The 17,401-nt window shown below is 43.7% G+C and overlaps 1 protein-coding gene across 3 annotated transcripts; it reads right to left on the bottom strand.

Annotated features, from left to right (window-relative positions):
• Positions 1-9,203: 9,203 nt before the first annotated feature.
• SAC3D1 (SAC3 domain containing 1) lies at positions 9,204-16,716 on the bottom strand. 3 transcript variants are annotated; one of them, XM_066582948.1, is made up of 3 exons: positions 16,710-16,716; positions 11,112-11,732; positions 9,204-9,742 (listed from the first exon to the last, which is right to left on the bottom strand). In XM_066582948.1, exons 2-3 carry the CDS (start codon positions 11,707-11,709, stop codon positions 9,249-9,251), a joined length of 1,092 nt encoding a protein of 363 aa, XP_066439045.1. In that variant the 5' UTR covers positions 11,710-11,732; positions 16,710-16,716; the 3' UTR covers positions 9,204-9,248. The 3 variants fall into 3 exon arrangements, with proteins under 3 accessions (XP_066439045.1, XP_066439044.1, XP_066439046.1); XM_066582947.1 differs by lacking the exon at positions 16,710-16,716 and adding an exon at positions 16,525-16,617; XM_066582949.1 differs by lacking the exon at positions 16,710-16,716 and adding an exon at positions 16,343-16,509.
• Positions 16,717-17,401: the final 685 nt, after the last annotated feature.

The following is a 17,401-nucleotide window of genomic DNA, read 5'->3' as shown; positions in this document are numbered from 1 at the left end:
TTCACTTTAACATAAGATAGTAAATGTATCAAATGTTGCATTAGTCAAAAATACAAAAAAAAACATTTGGGATTTTTGGAAATAACTGTAATTATACTGTGTATGAGGAGTTGTAAATAATTCTGTAGTTGCAAAAAGACCCCACTCTTAGGCTTTGTTCACACTAGTGCCATGGCTTGTATCGTTAAAGGGGTTGTTCCATGAAAAGAGGTTCTCCCCTATCCACAAGATAGGGAAGAACTTTCTGTATAGTGGGGGTTGCAAAGGTCCTCGAATGAATGGTGTGGTGGTCACATATGCGTACCAACACACAAGCGCTTAGCTATCTCCAGCATCCCAAATGAAATCAAAGGAGCGGTGAGGCACATGCAATGTTCCATTCATTCGGGAACCTTTGTGATCGTGGGGGTACCAGCGGTTGGAACCCCACTGATCAGACAGTTATCGTGGATATGTTCTTTTAGTTGGACAACCTCTGTAACAGAGACATAACAGGTATGACAGAGAAGTTGTGTAACTGGTCCTAAGAGATCCTCGCAGACCTGGATTCGAGCAGAGTGACTTCTAGTGGAAGAAATAACACAAGCGATTACACTATCCTGACCACCAAAATGTATTGTGTACCCTGCAGAATGGACTCTGTCACTAGTGTGAACTGAGTCTTAGAAGACAGAAGGCTTATGTTTGTAGACAATAGGGGTTTCATAGAAGCTCTTTGTATATATATCATGCATATGCAATGTCAATGAGATTAATTGATGTAAGGATAAAAAAGTACAAAATGTTTGATGCACAAATGTCTCGCTAAGTGTTGGCTTACGGATTCAAAATGGTGAACCCAGTGCAAGATCCGTTCACGTCACACCACGTATGTTGGGAAATTCTTCTGATGATTTCGCCAACTTGCACAAAGACTTCTAATTGGCCAGAAGTATCACAGGAGTGTCCTTTTGCCAGTATACATTTGGCAGTATATGTTGGAATGTTGTACCTTTTATTCAACCGGATTGAAAAGCGCAGTCTTAAACTTTCATACAAAATGATCCTGAACAAAATGTACTTCAAGGGGTATAGTCTTTTTGTCTAAATGGGAGTCAGTTGGCAATGCAAACAACTGACTGGGGCTTTTGTTTGCTGTGTGTGAATAAGACATTCATAGCACATCCACAGGATCCCTATAAATGTGCGTCCCACCCCAACCCACCTGGTGAAGTAGCTGCTGCAATCAGTGGATGGGAAATGGAGAAGAAGCTCTCCCCATTCACTTCTATGGGAGAAACAGCTTAGCTGTTTTCATGACCCTCAGAAAGCTGTGTACATATATGGCCACTTCTTCATTCATTCTCACTCAGGATGTGGTGAAAAGTGGCTGCCTATGTAGAACAGGAGTCGGGGAGAGGACTTCTGTTCTGGAGATAGGTATGGGTCCCAACTCTAGGGCCATCACAGAAGGGGAAATAAAAAATTAAAAACAATCACAGACAATGGCCGTTACTTACTGAGCGAGGAGTGCACATAGATGCATCCTCTCACCATGCAGGTAGCTGACCACCAAATGGAGTAGCGAATTACACCTCTGCAGGACACCGATGAGACACCCACTCACACTGCCTCTTGATAATGAGGGGGGGGGGGGTTGCTTGGTGTATACTCCCACACATAGTGGCTACAGGGTGCCAGACCATTCTGATATATGTAGTTCACCATGCAGACCAGCAACCTATTAATGACGCCATGATAATTCGGCGGGCTGCCCTGCATTTCCATCAGTGAACCACATTGGTACTGCCACCCTGGGCTCCCCCTGGAGTCTTAATGCCACACTGCATGTGAATGATAGATAATACATGCAAGGCATTGGTTGAATGTTGGCCAAGATACATGAGCCCACTAACCACTTCATGGTTCCTTACGTTGTAGTGGGTCCCTACACTAATATAAATGCATCACAGAAGGGGAAATAAAAAATTAAAAACAATCACAGAGAATGGCCATTACTCTAGGACCAGGGCCAGCTTTAGGTCAGATGGCATCCTGTATGAAATTTTCTTCCCCTGCCCCATTAATCCTCTCCAATCCAATTTGTATACTAGTTTTCCTAGGGGGGGGGGGCTTACTCTTTTTCTGCCGTTATACAACGGCACTATCTGCTGGTTAAAGCCAGTACTGCATGAGGTGACACGTTGGATAGACTCCGACAGCAGAGGGGCTGGCAATATACAGTAAGAGAAACCTGACGGACGTCTTCCAACAACAGAGCTGTACAGCCTTAAATCATAATGTCTTCAGAGGTCAGACAGTGGATTGGAAAGGGTTAATCATAATACAAAAAAAATAAAGATAAGTCAAGTGTTATGTAGCTCTAGGGGCCTATTCACACAAGCATATATGCTGCAGACATAAGGTACAATGTAAAACCTGACCTTAACATTTTTGTCCACAGTTCAGAATTACCCTTTCTTGTGGCAGGTTATCTTTACATAGGACTTCCACCTAAAATGTGGATATTCATGTGCATATTAATCAGATCTTAGTCTAGTGACTATAAAGCAGTTGTGTCACCACTGCGATTTTTTTTTCTCATTTATTTAGAATGTAAAACTACAAAAAAAATGATAACCTCCTTGTGCACAATTATGGACTTCTTGCAATCTGTATTCATTTTAATTATGCAAATGTGAAGAAACAATATGGAATCCTTCTAAATATATTGATGTACAATGTAATGTATAAATTCTTCTATGCAGTGTCTATTAGTGAAAATAAACCACAGTTCCGCCCACCAATTTGTAAACACCCTCATCATCCATTAATAATATAGTGTGATTCAAAATTCAGGGCCACCAGGAACATCTTCTAAACGAAAAGAGATACAAGTAGGAAACTTTGTAGAACACTTATGGGTGGGGGAAACTTTTTGGCCTGTGTCCCTCAGCCTTTTTGGATTCAGTCCAAGAAACTTCAATTGAAAGGAGGTCATCAGAAATTGGTGCAATTATTGTTGCTAAACCTGCAACCATGTTCCGAGTTATGAATGATGTGACAATGAGTATTAATTAAGTGGTTATGTTGAATTATGTGGTATGGAAACACTGATCATGTTTTTTCAGGTACCAGAAGATGCCATTAACAATACTGGACAAAATTGAAGTCATCCTGATGGTTGCTAACAGAAGTTCATGTGAGATGGCCAAGGCTTTGAAATTACTCAGAAAGACACCAGTGAGTGCAAGAACCGTCAGGGAACTGATTCAGAAGTTCGGGGAAACTGGTAGCATCCAGGACAAACTGAGAACTGGTCATCCGAGCAATGTTTCCGATCCCCAGGTGGTCATCCGAGCAAGGTTTCCGATCCCCAGGTGTCGACAGCAGTGCTAGCTGTTTTCCCGAAGAGTGCGCAGCAAAGCAGCAGAAGACTGGCATTGGAGCATAGTGTGAGACAGCCAACTGTAGGATCCTCACGACACACAGGTATCATCCATACAAGCTGACACAAAAGTTGTGTGAAGATGGCACTGACCACCACTTGGAATTCTGTCAGTGGGTGTTACAAACGTGTGAACAAGATGCACGATTCACAAACACTGCTTGAACAACAAGTTTTCGGTTTGCCATGAGCACTACCAGTATCACTGGTGTCTTCCTAGTAGATTGAAAGCCTCGGCCACCTCATGTGAACCTCTGTCACCGATCAAGACGATCGTAATTCCGCCCTGGATTGCTAACGGCATCTTCTTGTGTCTGAAAACATGAGATTAGTGTTTTCTATACCGCATAATTCAACATAACTTTATTAATACTTAACATGACACCCATAACTAGAAAATGGTTACAGGTATTGAAAAAAGCTTTGCACGCATCAGCAAAATCATGAAATTCTACCCTTAAATCTTGTATCCCATGACCCCATTTCCACTGATATTTCTTCGGCTGAATCCAAGATGGCCAACAGGCACCATAATAGTGCCCCCCAAAAAAACATTCCCCCCCCCCCCCTCCCATTTACGTGATCCACACTGTTCTCAACTTGTATCTCTTTTCGTTCCGAAGATATTCCAGGTGGCCATGACTTCTGAAGCACCCTGTAATAGGGAATTGCTGTATATTTTCTGTTAGCAACCTATTCATGTTGTGTTGTAACTGTAGCCCACGTTAAAGGGACTCATGTATTTCTTTATTAAATATAGACACATATAAAATAAATTATGTACTTGTTTTTTTAAAGAACCAAAATAACTACATTGAAAAAATGTACCTTTTTTAATTTTGACAGCAGCATTTAAATGGCCTGACAGAGGGAGGGGGTTTCCTTTGTTACCAGAACAGCTCCACTACCACAAGATTTCAGGCTACCATTCAACCACTAGGGCAGCCTGGGGCCTTATGAAAGACCCCAAGGGCTGCCATGTATTTCTGCCTATTAAGCCCTGAGTGTGGCAGGGTTTAATAGAATGGCAGTAAACTTATGATATATTGCAATACTTGAGTATTGCAGTGTATGGTACATGCAATCAGATAATCGCTAGTTCAATTTCCTTCTGGGAACTAAAAGAAATAAAAAATAAGAAATACATTTTTAATCAGTATCATTTATCCCGATTGTTATTTCTAAATGTTTTCATAAATTTTAATCAGAAATTCTGTACAAACGGCAAATAAGAACAAAGAAAGAACTTCACCTGATCTATGGTCACCACCTGTAAAATCAATTCTACTTTCTTGATAGAAAATTACATTTTTTCATTTCTGCATCTCCATCATTTCCTGCTTACTAACCCAGAGTCTGCAATTGAGGTCCCCATTTGCTGTTGAAGCACAGGCTCTGCTACTTGTACCATGGATATAGAAAGTCTGTTAATACCGACTACTATTTAACAGGAGTTTAAATGTGATTGGCTAATTCTGAACACAAGCACATCCCCGAATACAAGAGGGCGTTCACGCCTTGATTTCAGTTTGTTTTTCAATAGAATTGTACACATTGAGGCCTACTACACATGACAGGGTCAGAACCTGCATGCGGGATCCCGCAGAAGGATCAGACCCTGCGTCGGCCAGTGACTCCACGTACCTGTACTTGTGCAGTACAGAGGAGTCCACGCCATCACTAGGTGATGACGCGAATCTCACGACCCTTCTACAGTGCTCAATACAGAAGGGACATGGGACAGAAAACGGCACAGAATGGAGCATGCTATGTTTTTCCTGCCATGCACGGAAATTTCCGCTCGTGTACAGGAACCATCAGGTCTCCATAGGAGGCTATGGGCGGTATTTGTTGCGGAACCCGAGGACAGCCACCAGCCCCGGATTCCGCAAATCAAATCCAACCGTGTGTAGGAGCCCTGAAGGTAGAAATAAATCTGAATCGATTCATCTTTGTCGGATTTTTTAACATGACAAAAACATGGCATTTTAACAGGGGTCTACAGACTCTTTACATCCATTGTAATTCCAGAAGTAAATGCTGGTATTAACTAAAATTTAAAAAAAATGACTGACTTGATGAATGCCAGCAATAGTTTTTAGGTTTATACATCTGTGCCGTTATTGTGCAGGCATGGGTTCCAACAAATAAAGATTGCAAGACCTAAAACCGGTACCATGGCATTACTGGCAAGGATCGACATAATGAGGCAGATTTACTAATGGTATCTAATAATTAGACAGGTAAACCTAGACGAGACAGTCTGTAAGGGCACCAGATTCAACACAGCAGCTCTACTGGATGATACATTTGGTGCATCTTTAGACTATCTGGCATAACTTTCTGACACCTGTTAATTCGCTTAGTTTATGCCAAATTTTCTGAATTTGTTTAAAACACATAAATGTGAAAAGCATAAAAGGAAGCTTTCTGGTACAATTTGCGACAGAAAACTAGAAATTTTTCAATAGTAAATCTGTCCCATTCTGTCTAAAGGAGTGAATGCTTGCATGTGACAATAGAATATTATAATTATCATCTATGTCATGCAGTAAGGCTGGGAAGGTTTTTTTTCTTGCTGTCCTTTAAAACTACATAATCTGTTAGTCATAAATTTCGATGTTACAAGAATCTTCAAATATTGTCAGAAGAGGGGCGTCTCATACAGATAACATAAATGTGAGTGACTGCTTAGTAAGAGACTCCTCCCACTTCAGCAAGTTGAATGCTCAGTATGTGTTAGGGATTTACTGTGGATCCGGTGTTTCGCCCAACCAGTAGATGGATCAGGCCGGCAGGGCAGACAGACGGCTCTGGAAATCCGGATGAGGCGTGGCTTGGAATACAAAGGTGACCTGGGGATCCAGCCCTATGCTGGAAGCAGGAGATGGAAAGTCCCTGTCTATCAACGGCAGAGAATTTGCCCTGATAAGGGCGGCTCTGCGCAGGAACCTAAGTTCTGATTAACCCTGTCAGGACTGGTCACCAGAAGCCAGGAAGTTAGATAAGACCACGCCGTCTGCAGAACCAAGAAGTGAGCAAGTTCAGGACCAAGCTGGAAGTACTGAGCAAACTTAAGACCAAGCACCGACTGCAACATGTGCATACATGAGAGGACTCCTACACCAACACTGCAGCAGAGGCTGTCAGGTCTGGGACCTCTATATAGTGGTGAAGAGATGACAATCTGCAGCTGGGTGGAAGAGGCAGAACCAATTTAACCATGGATGTGCTGGAAAAAAGGCAATCACACATTCAGAGAATGATGCCCACGTCTGCCAGACTTAGCAGCATATATTACTTTATTTCCCCCATAGCAAGAAGATGCTACATTACCTAGTGAAAAATTTCAGAGTCAGATCCACAGCCTTCACCTAACTGAAGAGTCAACTTAACTTTAACAGGGGGCTCTAATGGCGAGATAATACTTTAACTCTTAGTGACGGCAAATACGCCTTTTTACTGACCTCAATAAATGGGCTTTAAACTTGTACAGACGTCTTCTTAAGCCAGTGGATTGGCTGATGTCTGACAGCCAGGCTTCACTCTAATTTCCAGGAGAGGAGAAACCTCAGACCCTGGCAGTTTACCACTTATATGCCACAATCAATAGCAACTGCAGCATGTAAGCAGATAACAGGGGGAAGGGGCTCTTTCTGTCACCCATCGGCACACTGCAATGTGATCACAAGGCACTAATGGGTTCCCATGGCAGGTGGAAGCGTGACAAAGGCATCTGTGTCTGCCATGTAAAGGCCGATTTACACTGCAAGATGATCGCTCAAAAATCGCTCAAAGACAGTTTGAGTGACAGTTTTGAGCGATCATCTTTGCATAACTCTTAAGTAGCTAATTAGCTACTTAAAGTGTTAAATGCAGGCAGAGCGGGACGCGGCTAATAACTTAGAGAACAGCAGCTGTTTTGTATATGCAAACAGCTGCTTTGTTCTCCGAGCTTTCAGCTGGTGTGCTGCTGAGAAGTCCCAGCGAGATGCCATCTGAAAGAATGCTATCAGTGCCGCCCGCTGAGAGAATCAGCGTGTGGCGCTGATAACAGTCAACGGTGATTTATAGCTTGCTAGAAATCAGCGATGAACGAATAGTGCACGATGGTGACGATTATCACTCACAGATGGCTTTTGAGCTATAATCGGTGTCTAAATAGGCTTTTACTCAGCCTAATAGGCCTCACCTACGGTAGAGTCTAATACACTGCTTTCATAAGCTTAGTAGAATGCAATACATAAATAATTCAGTGAACTATCCTAGTGATCGAAGGGATCGCATCTTCAAGTCCCCTTGAAAGACTAAAAAATAAAAGTGTCAAAAAAGTTTAAGAAAATAAAATCTGCTTAAAAAAACAACCCAAAATTTATTTTTTCCCCACATAAAATACCAAAATAAAAAAGAGCAACAACTACTAGGTATTACTGAGTTCGTAACGACCTAAATAATGAAAATATTTTGTTCTTTATCATGCATGGTGAACACTGTAAAAATTAAAAGCAATGCCAGAATTGCTATTTTTCTTATATTTTCAATGGGAAGCCTCACATCGCACTCGTGTGCACATGGCACGGTGTGCAACGTGCTTGTTATCTGGCCCCATTGAAAGCAATGAGCGATACTTTCTGGGGGAACGCCCAAAGGTAGCATAGGCCGCAGATTTTTTCCCACACCGTGATGCAGTGAAAAAGAAAAAAACAGAATCGCTCATGTATATGACCTTATTCAAAAGAAAGGGGTTCATATTTGTGCAAAATACACCGTGTGTCCGAATAAAGAATTGTTTTTCTATTGCTGACCTTCTAGTTTCTTGCTACCATAGTCTTTGTAAGAAGCGCTGATATATATATATTTTTTTTGCACTCACATGCAATCTTCTATTCTACCTTTTACAGTGGGTCCTATGCTACAATAGGACCCACAATATTAGCAGCTCTTCGGACCCAGCCCTGGATTGGTGAAGACGTGGTATAGTTGCTGTGTATATATATATATATATATATATATATATAATTGTTATAATCCTACTTGGATATGGAGGTGATAGTGGGGTCTCCTTATTCACCGGGTAAGTTCAACTTATTTTATACTCCGGCATTTGCATTGTGTACTGGATTCCGTCAGGAGCGCTCTCCTAACACTTCATTGCTCATGTATATGACCTTATTCAAAAGAAAAGGGTTCATATTTGTGCAAAATTTGTGCATAAATCTCACACAATTTTTTTGGCTGTGTGAAATCGGCCTGAAGGGGCTATCCAATTTGTGAAAATTAAAAAAAAACAAAAAAAAACACGACGCTGTTAATGTTATAAAACAGAGAGCATTCACCTCAATCAACGGATGCCAGTAGCCATATGCTGTCCCCTTATAAGCAAAGAATGGGAGGACAGTCAGTGGGAGTCTCTGCAATGGATCTACGGAGGAAAAAAGATGCAAGTATTCTATGTTTCTCGCTGTTATAATATACTTAGACGTTGAATAACCCCTTTATTCCAGTGTCCTAATATATACTTAGCATGTAAATATAGTAAAGTATTCCCGATGCCCCGAAAACGAAGCACACTTCAAGACCTAGCCAGCAGGAATTAAGAATGTAGCCACGATTATTAAAAAATAAATTAGGTTATTCTATGGAACAAGAAGGCACCCATAACACCAGTGAAAATACTTGGCAGCTACCGTGGCCGGCCGTGGCAGCCTTCAGCACTAGAATGTCCCACTTTACAATGTCTTTTTACTTTAGATTCACTTATGAGATCCAAAATACAGAATGTTTAATATCTTATTTATTCAGATTCCAAAATGTAATGATGTTATTGGGCCTCGTTTGTGATGACACGATCCTGTCCAATCATCACTTCTGCCCAAGACGCTTGGCCTTTCTTCTGCTCCACCAAGTTCATCTCCCTGCCAGGACTCTCGGGTTTTACATCGGTGAGTGCCGTCTTCAGGAAGAGTACTGAAGGGTTTTCTCCGGACATTACCGTCTGTCCTCGTCGGCTACACATGTCCATCGTTAGTGACGGGCCGTCCAGTGCCAACATTCTAGTAAGGAGGTCGAGTGGGAAGCGAGAGTTCCGGCTGCTGTATGCATGTATAAGGGTGCAGAGTGCCTTGCTGCGGGCAGCTGGCAAGTGGCGGTAGATGGCACAAGCCTGAAGACAGTTCAGTTGATGCACCAAACGGAAAAGTCGCACCCAGTTATTTTCAAAGTGGGCTTTGTTTATATCAAGGGCTAAACGGACATGCGGAGATTGCAGGACCCCACAAGGGAGTTGCATACCTTTGTGTACCGTATCCAAATTACCTGCAAGGAAGAAAAGGGAAAAGTAATAATAATATGACACGTTGTTGCGTCCTTCTGAATACTTCCTGCATTTTTTTTTATTATTATCCAAAAACAGCCCAAAAGTGGAATTAAAAGTTTTTGGTTTTTTTAAAAATATTATTTCTGACCTATCCTCAGCTGATCGGCTGGGGACCACCACTCAGGACCCCAACTGATTAAATGCCTGCTGTCAGCATCACTGCATAAAGGGGCACAGAGTAGAAGCAGTTAGCTCCGACCCCTGTGTAGTGGCTGATGCTGGTAACTGCAGGTGTAGCTCTAATTAAAATTAATGACAGCTACGCCTGCAATTACCAGCGCCAACCCTTACACAGGGGTCGGAGCTAACTCTTTCCGCCCTGTATCCGTGTGTTGTGGCACTGACAGCGGGCACCTAATCAGCCTGGGTCCTGAGCGGTGACCCCCAGCTAATCAACTATTGATGACCTATCCTGAGGATGGGTCATCAATAATATTTGCCCAGACAGCTCCTTTAAGTAAAAGCTTTATATGCTGCTCTCTTCTGCTACAAGACAAAAGATTCATTCTGAATGTGGATCCGTTTTAGTGATAAAAGGTTTTTTCATAACTGCACTATTGATGACCTATCCTTTAGATAGGTCATCAATATCAAATTGGTGGGATCCGGTATGGCCAGTTCACTGCAGAGCAGACACAGAGTTGTGCATTTCATAGCGGCAGTGCCTGGTATAGCAACTTATTCCCATTTCCTTAAATGGGACTGAGATGCTCTTAGGCCACATGACTGATGAACGTGACATCACATTGGTATAAGTCTGGAGCGGCAGATCCCCCCTGATCAGATACTGATAACCTATCCTGAAGAGAGACGGCCCTCTGCCCCACTTCCTGTCATCGCTCTCAGCGCCTAGTGGCCAACAGTTTAGAGCAATTTTTAGCACAAAAAGTCGTTTTAGAGAAAGTGATTTGCACTTTTGCCAGTTATCAAATAAGTAGAAGTTGCTTGAAAAGTCAGTAACCAAATCAAACTAATAATTGGCAAAACTAATAATTTGTTACTGTTTGAACATAGGGACAGAATGATGGCGGATCACTACTTTCTAGGAAGCTGTTCTTCCTGTTGTATCCTTTGCAAAGATGGCTGCAACGGAAAAGAAAAAAATTCTAATGTCTCTGTAAGTAAATATTTTTAAAGAAAGGGCATAGACCACCTGTATCATTATGCAGGCCCGTTTACACGTAACAACCGTCACTCAAGATTCGCTAGAACGAATGAAAGCGCTTAACATACCCTTACATTGGCCATCATTGTCCTAAAGAACTCATGAAGATGCTCTGAATGTATAATATCAATAATATCCCTTACCCAAGTCATATAGGAGGAGAAGAGATTGAAATTCAGCCTGTCTGGGAAATCCTCCGCCATCTTTGTAACACTCCACCAACTCGGAAAAGCATTCCCGCACCTGTGTTGAGTGCAGCACTTCATCATAGTCGGCTAATGGCAGGTCCCTCACCAGGTAGGGGGCACAAAGCAAAAACCCAAGGCTTCGTTCTAGAACAAGAGCGCCACCCTGCCCCATAATTCTCTGCACTATCAGGTCTTGTCTAACAGCACGTAGGCGGTCGAACACAAAGGAGTAAGTCTTGGCCAAGCAAGACAAATCCTTGTAGTTGACACTCGACCAAACGTCCATCAAGAGATAGTGCACAGTTTTGGCTAGGGTTGCAGGGGGTCGTAGCTCTGAAGGATAGGACAGCTCTTTCCCTGCTGCAGGACGTCTATACTCCTTCACAGTCTTTTTGGGATCGGCGAGAGGATGACTTCGACCTCTAGGACCCTTATTGGGTCTCTGAACTTTTTGAACTTCTAATGGATGTAGGCGTCTTTGGCTTTCCCGTTCGCGCCTCTCTCTTTCCGGGCACATATCAAGGCACTCTCCGACCGGAGGAGAGGACTCCATGGTTCTTGGCTGCAGTTTGTAGTCTAAAAAAAATAAATAAATAAAATGATGTTCTGAATTCTCCATTTACCCAGAAGGCTACACTTAGGGCTCGTTCACATTGGCGCTTTTGGGTTCTTGTTTCCTGATCTGTTGTGGAGCAGGAAAACGGCACTCGGTGCCCGAACAGTTATATGAAAGTACCGAGTGGTACCAAACAGACCCCAATGACTACAATGGGATCTATTCGGCTTTTTACTGGACACAATAGCGCAGCATCCTGCAACTTTTTGTCAGTTTTTTTTTACATATTTCAACAATGGACGTCTAGAAAGGAACCAATAAAAACTACAACTTGTCCTGCAAAAAGCGATCCCTTACAACGAGAAATTAAAATGTTGCGGGTCTTGGAATGTAAATAGTATTTTTTTTTTAAGTAGTAACAGTACGTTCACACGAGCGTGTTTTTGTGCGTGCTTGGGTACGTACATACGTTAGCAACTAGGTACGAGCAAAAACACGCATGAACACAGCTGCGTGCTTGTTGTCAATGGAGCCGCGGCTTTACATATAAGCCCTTCCCTGAAAAACAAACATTTTAGTGCAAAAAACCCCCAAAAACTTACCTCTCCACCGCAGCCGTGACCCCGCGGGCATGAAGAGCACATCTGCCGCATGCGGCAGAAGTTTCCTTCACCCCCGCTAGTTAAAAGAATTCCCTGCTGCTACATCTGCCACCTCTGTGGAAGATGCAGCAGAGGAATTCTTAAATTCTCAACTGCAGCTATCACACTTGTCAGCTGCGGTAGAGAATCCTGCTGCCGGCATCCCGTCAATGGCTTTAAACATAAGCCCTTCCCTGAAAAGCCATTTAAAAAAGTGTATAAAAAAAAATCAATACTCACCTCCCTTCAGCTGCCGGGGCTCAGCCGTGACTTCTGACGCTGTACCTGGCTCCGTAGTTCTGAGCTATCAGCAGCCGTGGGTTTACAATCCCCACCTGCTGGTAGCTCTGATTGTGATTGGCTGAAGTGCTTCAGCCAATCACAAATCAGAGCTACCAGCAGGCGGGGATTTTAAATCCCCGCATGCTGCTAGCTGAGAACTAAAGAACCGGGAACAGCGGCAGAAGTCGCCACTGAGCCCCGGCAGCCGTGAATGGCTTTTCAGGGAAGGGCTTCATAAGCCCTTCCCTTAAAAACCAATTAAAAGTAATGTAAAAAAAAAAATGTACTTACCTGTCGGCAGCTGTTGTGCAGATGTTTCCTTCATCCCCACTAGTTAAAAAAATTCCCTGCTGCTACATCTTCCACATATGTGGCAGATGCAGCAGAGGAATTCTTTAATTCTCTACCGCAGCTGTCACACATGTCAGCTGCGGTAGAGGATTCTGCTGCCGGCAATTGATTTCAGGGAAGGGCTTTGAATATAAGACCTTCCCTGAAAATAAAGTAAAAGTGGTTTAAAAAACAAAAAAAATAGATACTAACCTCCCTTCAGCTGCGGGGCACAGCTGCGTCTTCTCCTGCTGTCCCCTGCACTGTGGTGCTGACCTATCAGCAGGCGGGGATTTAAAATCCCCGCCTGCTGAAAGAGCTGAATGTGATTGGCTTAGGTGTTCAGCTAATTACAGGCAGCTCTCGCCCGTCATTCATTCAGGTAGAGCTGCCCGTGGGTTGGCTGAGCACCTCAGCCAATCACATTCAGCTCTTTCAGCAGGCGGGGATTTTAAATCCCCGCCTGCTGATATATCAGCACCACAGTGTAGGGGACAGCAGGAGACAACGTGGCTGTGCCCCGCAGCTGAAGGGAGGTATCTATTTTTTTGTTTTTTTAAACCACTTTTCCTTGATTTTCAGGGAAGGGCTTATATTTAAAACCCTTCCCTGAAATCAATCGCCGGTAGCAGAATCCTCTACCGCAGTTGACATGTGTGACAGCTGCAGTAGAGAATTAAAGAATTTCTCTGCTACATCTGCCACATATGTGGCAGATGTACCAGCAGGGAATTTTTTTAACTAGTGGGGATGAAGGAAACATCTGCCGCATGCAGATGTATTCTTCATCCCCGTGGGGGACACGGCAGCGGCGATCAGGTAAGTAATTTTTTTTGCACTAAAATGTTTCTTTGTCAGGGAAGAGCTTATATGTAAAGCTCTTCCCTAATAAATTCAGGTGTGCCAGCAGACCGTTGTCTTCAATGGAGCCGCCGGCAGCAGCAGTGGCTCCATTGAAGAGAATGCCTGCATTTTTTTTTTTTTTTTTTACACTAAAATTTTTCTTTTTCAGGTAAGGGCTTATATGTAAAGCCCTTCCCTGAAAAAGAATGCAGGGGACCGGCAGACCATTGTTTTCAATGGAGCCGCCGGCAGCAGCCACGGCTCCATTGAAGACAATGCGTGCATTCCCTATGGTGCACGCATGTCCTATCTTTGCAGGCACGTACCTGCAAAGTACGGACATGTGCACACACCATAGGGAATGCATTGTTGTAAACAGAAGCGTGTTTTTGTGTGTGTGTATGTACGCACAAAAACACGCTTGTGTGAACGCACCCTAACTATGTAAATTTGGTATCATCATAATTGTATTCACCCTACGAATAAACTTATCACGTTACCTATACCGCATAATGAAAGCCGTAAATACAAAACCCAATGGAGGAATTTTTTGGTTTTTTTCCCCTATTTCTTCCCAAAGGTAAAAAATGTATAAACGTTATACAAAACAGTTTATCAGCCCCAAACTGGTGGCATTACAACACGTCCCGCAGAAATAGGCCTCACACTGCTATGATGAAAAAAATAGAGCTATGGCTCTTGGAGTGGGACACTGGAAAAAAAATTACTTGGCCATTAAAGTAAGGAGGTCGTCTGGTTCCAGTAAGGCTTTAAAATGAAAGCCAAATCAGTTAAAACAGTAAAACAAAGTGGTCCTTACCCTCCGCAGCCCCGGCGATCCAGTGCTGAAGCCCCGCGATTCACCCGGTCTTTGTTGACAGTGGATATCAAGTGACCGCTACCTGCCAATCAGAGTCCGCAGCATCACCGCCCATTCCTGTGAAATCACATCCCGGGTGCCATGACACCTGGAGTTCCAAACTGTGATAAGTGGCCTCTGACTGGCAAGTGGTGGGCACCTGACATCTGCTGCCAACAGAGATCAGGTGAATCACGGAGTAAGAACCCCTTTTTTAAACTGATTTGGCTCTAATTTTAAAGCCCTAATTTGTGATCGTGCAACCCCTTTAAGCTTAAAGGGAATCTGTCACCTACTTTTAGACCTATAAGTTAAGGGCTAAAAACTAGGTGCCTCTCTGAGTCCGGGGATGTGTTATACTTACCCTCCCCATCATTGGCGCTGTAAGAACTCTTTCACACCAGCAATCGCGATATCCCCACGAGAAAATCACGGAAAAATCGCACCTTTGATCCCGCAATTTTGTAGCATCAAAGATGCTTTTTCTTCTAAAAAAAAAAAAAAATCGCTCATCGCGGCGCTGCTGCCCAGGATAAAATCACCAAAATTTGAGTACATTAAGCGGCACACTAAGTAGTCCTTCTGTTCTAATTTTATAAATAAGTGGACTACTTAGTAGCGCCACTCAATGCGCTCAGCGGCAGCTTCCAGCGCTGATATCGGAGGAAGTATCACACTTTCGCGCGACTTTCCAGCGATGACAATGCTACAAAACGCATATTTGCGAAAACCCTGCTTTTCAATGGTTTCCTTCCCATTAGCGATGTTTGCAGTGATGCGAGAGAAAAACATTCGTGACGTGCTCCATCTTTCTGCGATGTGCGATTTTTTTCTTTATCTCCCATGCATCTCTATGGAGCCTGCTTTTTATTGCATCGCACGAACTTGCGCTTTTTGTGTGATTTTCACATAAGAAGCTCCTATTAACATTCTGGCAAATTTATCGCGGGCCGCAGCACTGCGATGTGCGAGTTTTCACAAGAAAAAGCATCGCTAATGCTACGAAATCGTGGGAACAAAGACGCGACTTTGCCATGATTTTCTCGCGGTGATATCGCGATCTCCCGCGTAAAAGAGGCCTTACACTTACATCCCCGGACTCAGCGGCTCACTAACTCTCAGCCCATAAGCTTTGCTCATAGTTGGCTAAAAGTAGGTGACAGTTTCTTTAATGACCGTCTACACGTTGTGGGGCGCCCCCTGCGCCCCTCCTAGTAAACCGCACTCAGGTTTTCAAATTTTAGCAAGGTTTAAAATTAGAGATGAGCGAACCTACTCGGCCACGCCCCTTTTTCGCCCGAGCACCACGATTTTCGAGTACTTCCGTACTCGGGCGAAAAGATTCGGTGGGGGGGGGCGCTGTGGGTAAGTGGGGGGTTGCAGCAGGGAGTGGGGGGGAGAGGGAGAGAGAGAGGGCTCCCCCCCATCCCCCGCTGCTACCCCCCGCTCCGCCACGCCCCGCCCCCCGGCGACCCCCGAATCTTTTCACCCGAGTACCGAAGTACTCGAAAATCGCGGTGCTCGATCGAGTAATTACTGGAAACGAGTATACTCGCTCATCTCTAATTAAAATATTTTTGACATTTCTGCAAAATTTTCCTAAATTCTGGGGTCAGTTTATGCCAAGTGGGGTAAACGGATTATTAAAACATGAGCAAGTGTGTGTGAAGGTCACCCTAAACGTATTCCTCTGTCGCCAGCATAAACAATGGCGCCTCTCTAGGTGACGCCCGTGTTATGTCTCCTTGCGCAAATGATCGTGCAGTGTTGCTGTCCATCTGGAAGCTGCAGTGCTGGAGAGTCCTTCATGGCTGGTCCTACCATAATGTGACCGGCCCACCGCCTGGTGACACTGACCTCTGCTGTCACTGAAGCCCGAGGCACACCAGCCTGCATGGCACTATCTACATACATACTGAGCCCTTCACTGACTCCCACCCTGCACTCTCCCATCACCCACTGCACCACATTGTTTACTTCCGGACTCCCGGCATGCCCAGCTGTTAAACATAGTCCCAGCATGCTTCATGGTCACCACTTACCTCCACAGACGACGTCTTCACTGCGCAGTCTCAGTAGATCAGTGGCGCGCGGGAGCTTCTACGTCTATTGTGACGTCACCACCCAGTTTATAGAGCGCTTGTCAATAGAAGCTGTAAATGTGTCCTTCCCACCAGTAGATGGCGCTGTTCTATAGGCTCTCAATGTGTTCTGGCGCCGAGGTGTTGCAGGTAGACAACCTGTGGGAGACGCCATGGCTTCCTTATATGACTGTTTCCATGCAGGGTGTATAAGCTCTGACAGAAGTTGGGACTGAATTAGACTTTACACATATAAGACATCCCCCACAATTCCCTAATAGACATCTATTATAGGAGTGGTTCCATTTAACTCTTTATGCACTAAAGCCCTTTTTAGTTTTTTTGTTCTCACTTTTTCCCTCCTTTTTCTCAAAAACTATTTTATCTTCCCAGCGATATAAGCACTTGGTTTATGCGGGGCGAGGTATATTTTTCAATGGTACCATGTAACGTAATACTGTATAATGTACTGGAAAACTTTATAAAAAATTGCTGAGGTGAAAGGAAAAAAACAATTTCCCCGGCTCGGAAAGGATTTGTGTTTATGGTGCGGTAAATAAAAAACCGTGTTATCTTCATTCTGTGGGACAGTGATACCATATTTATGTAGCATACGAGTCTATGCACGTTTGCACTGCGTTTTTGCTGAATGG

The sequence above is a fragment of the Eleutherodactylus coqui genome, chromosome 11 (assembly GCF_035609145.1).
Source record: "Eleutherodactylus coqui strain aEleCoq1 chromosome 11, aEleCoq1.hap1, whole genome shotgun sequence".
In the NCBI taxonomy this organism is placed as follows: Eukaryota; Metazoa; Chordata; class Amphibia; order Anura; family Eleutherodactylidae; genus Eleutherodactylus; species Eleutherodactylus coqui.
Note: the sequence above shows the minus strand (reverse complement) of the source record. Positions and strands in the feature narration are given on the sequence as shown.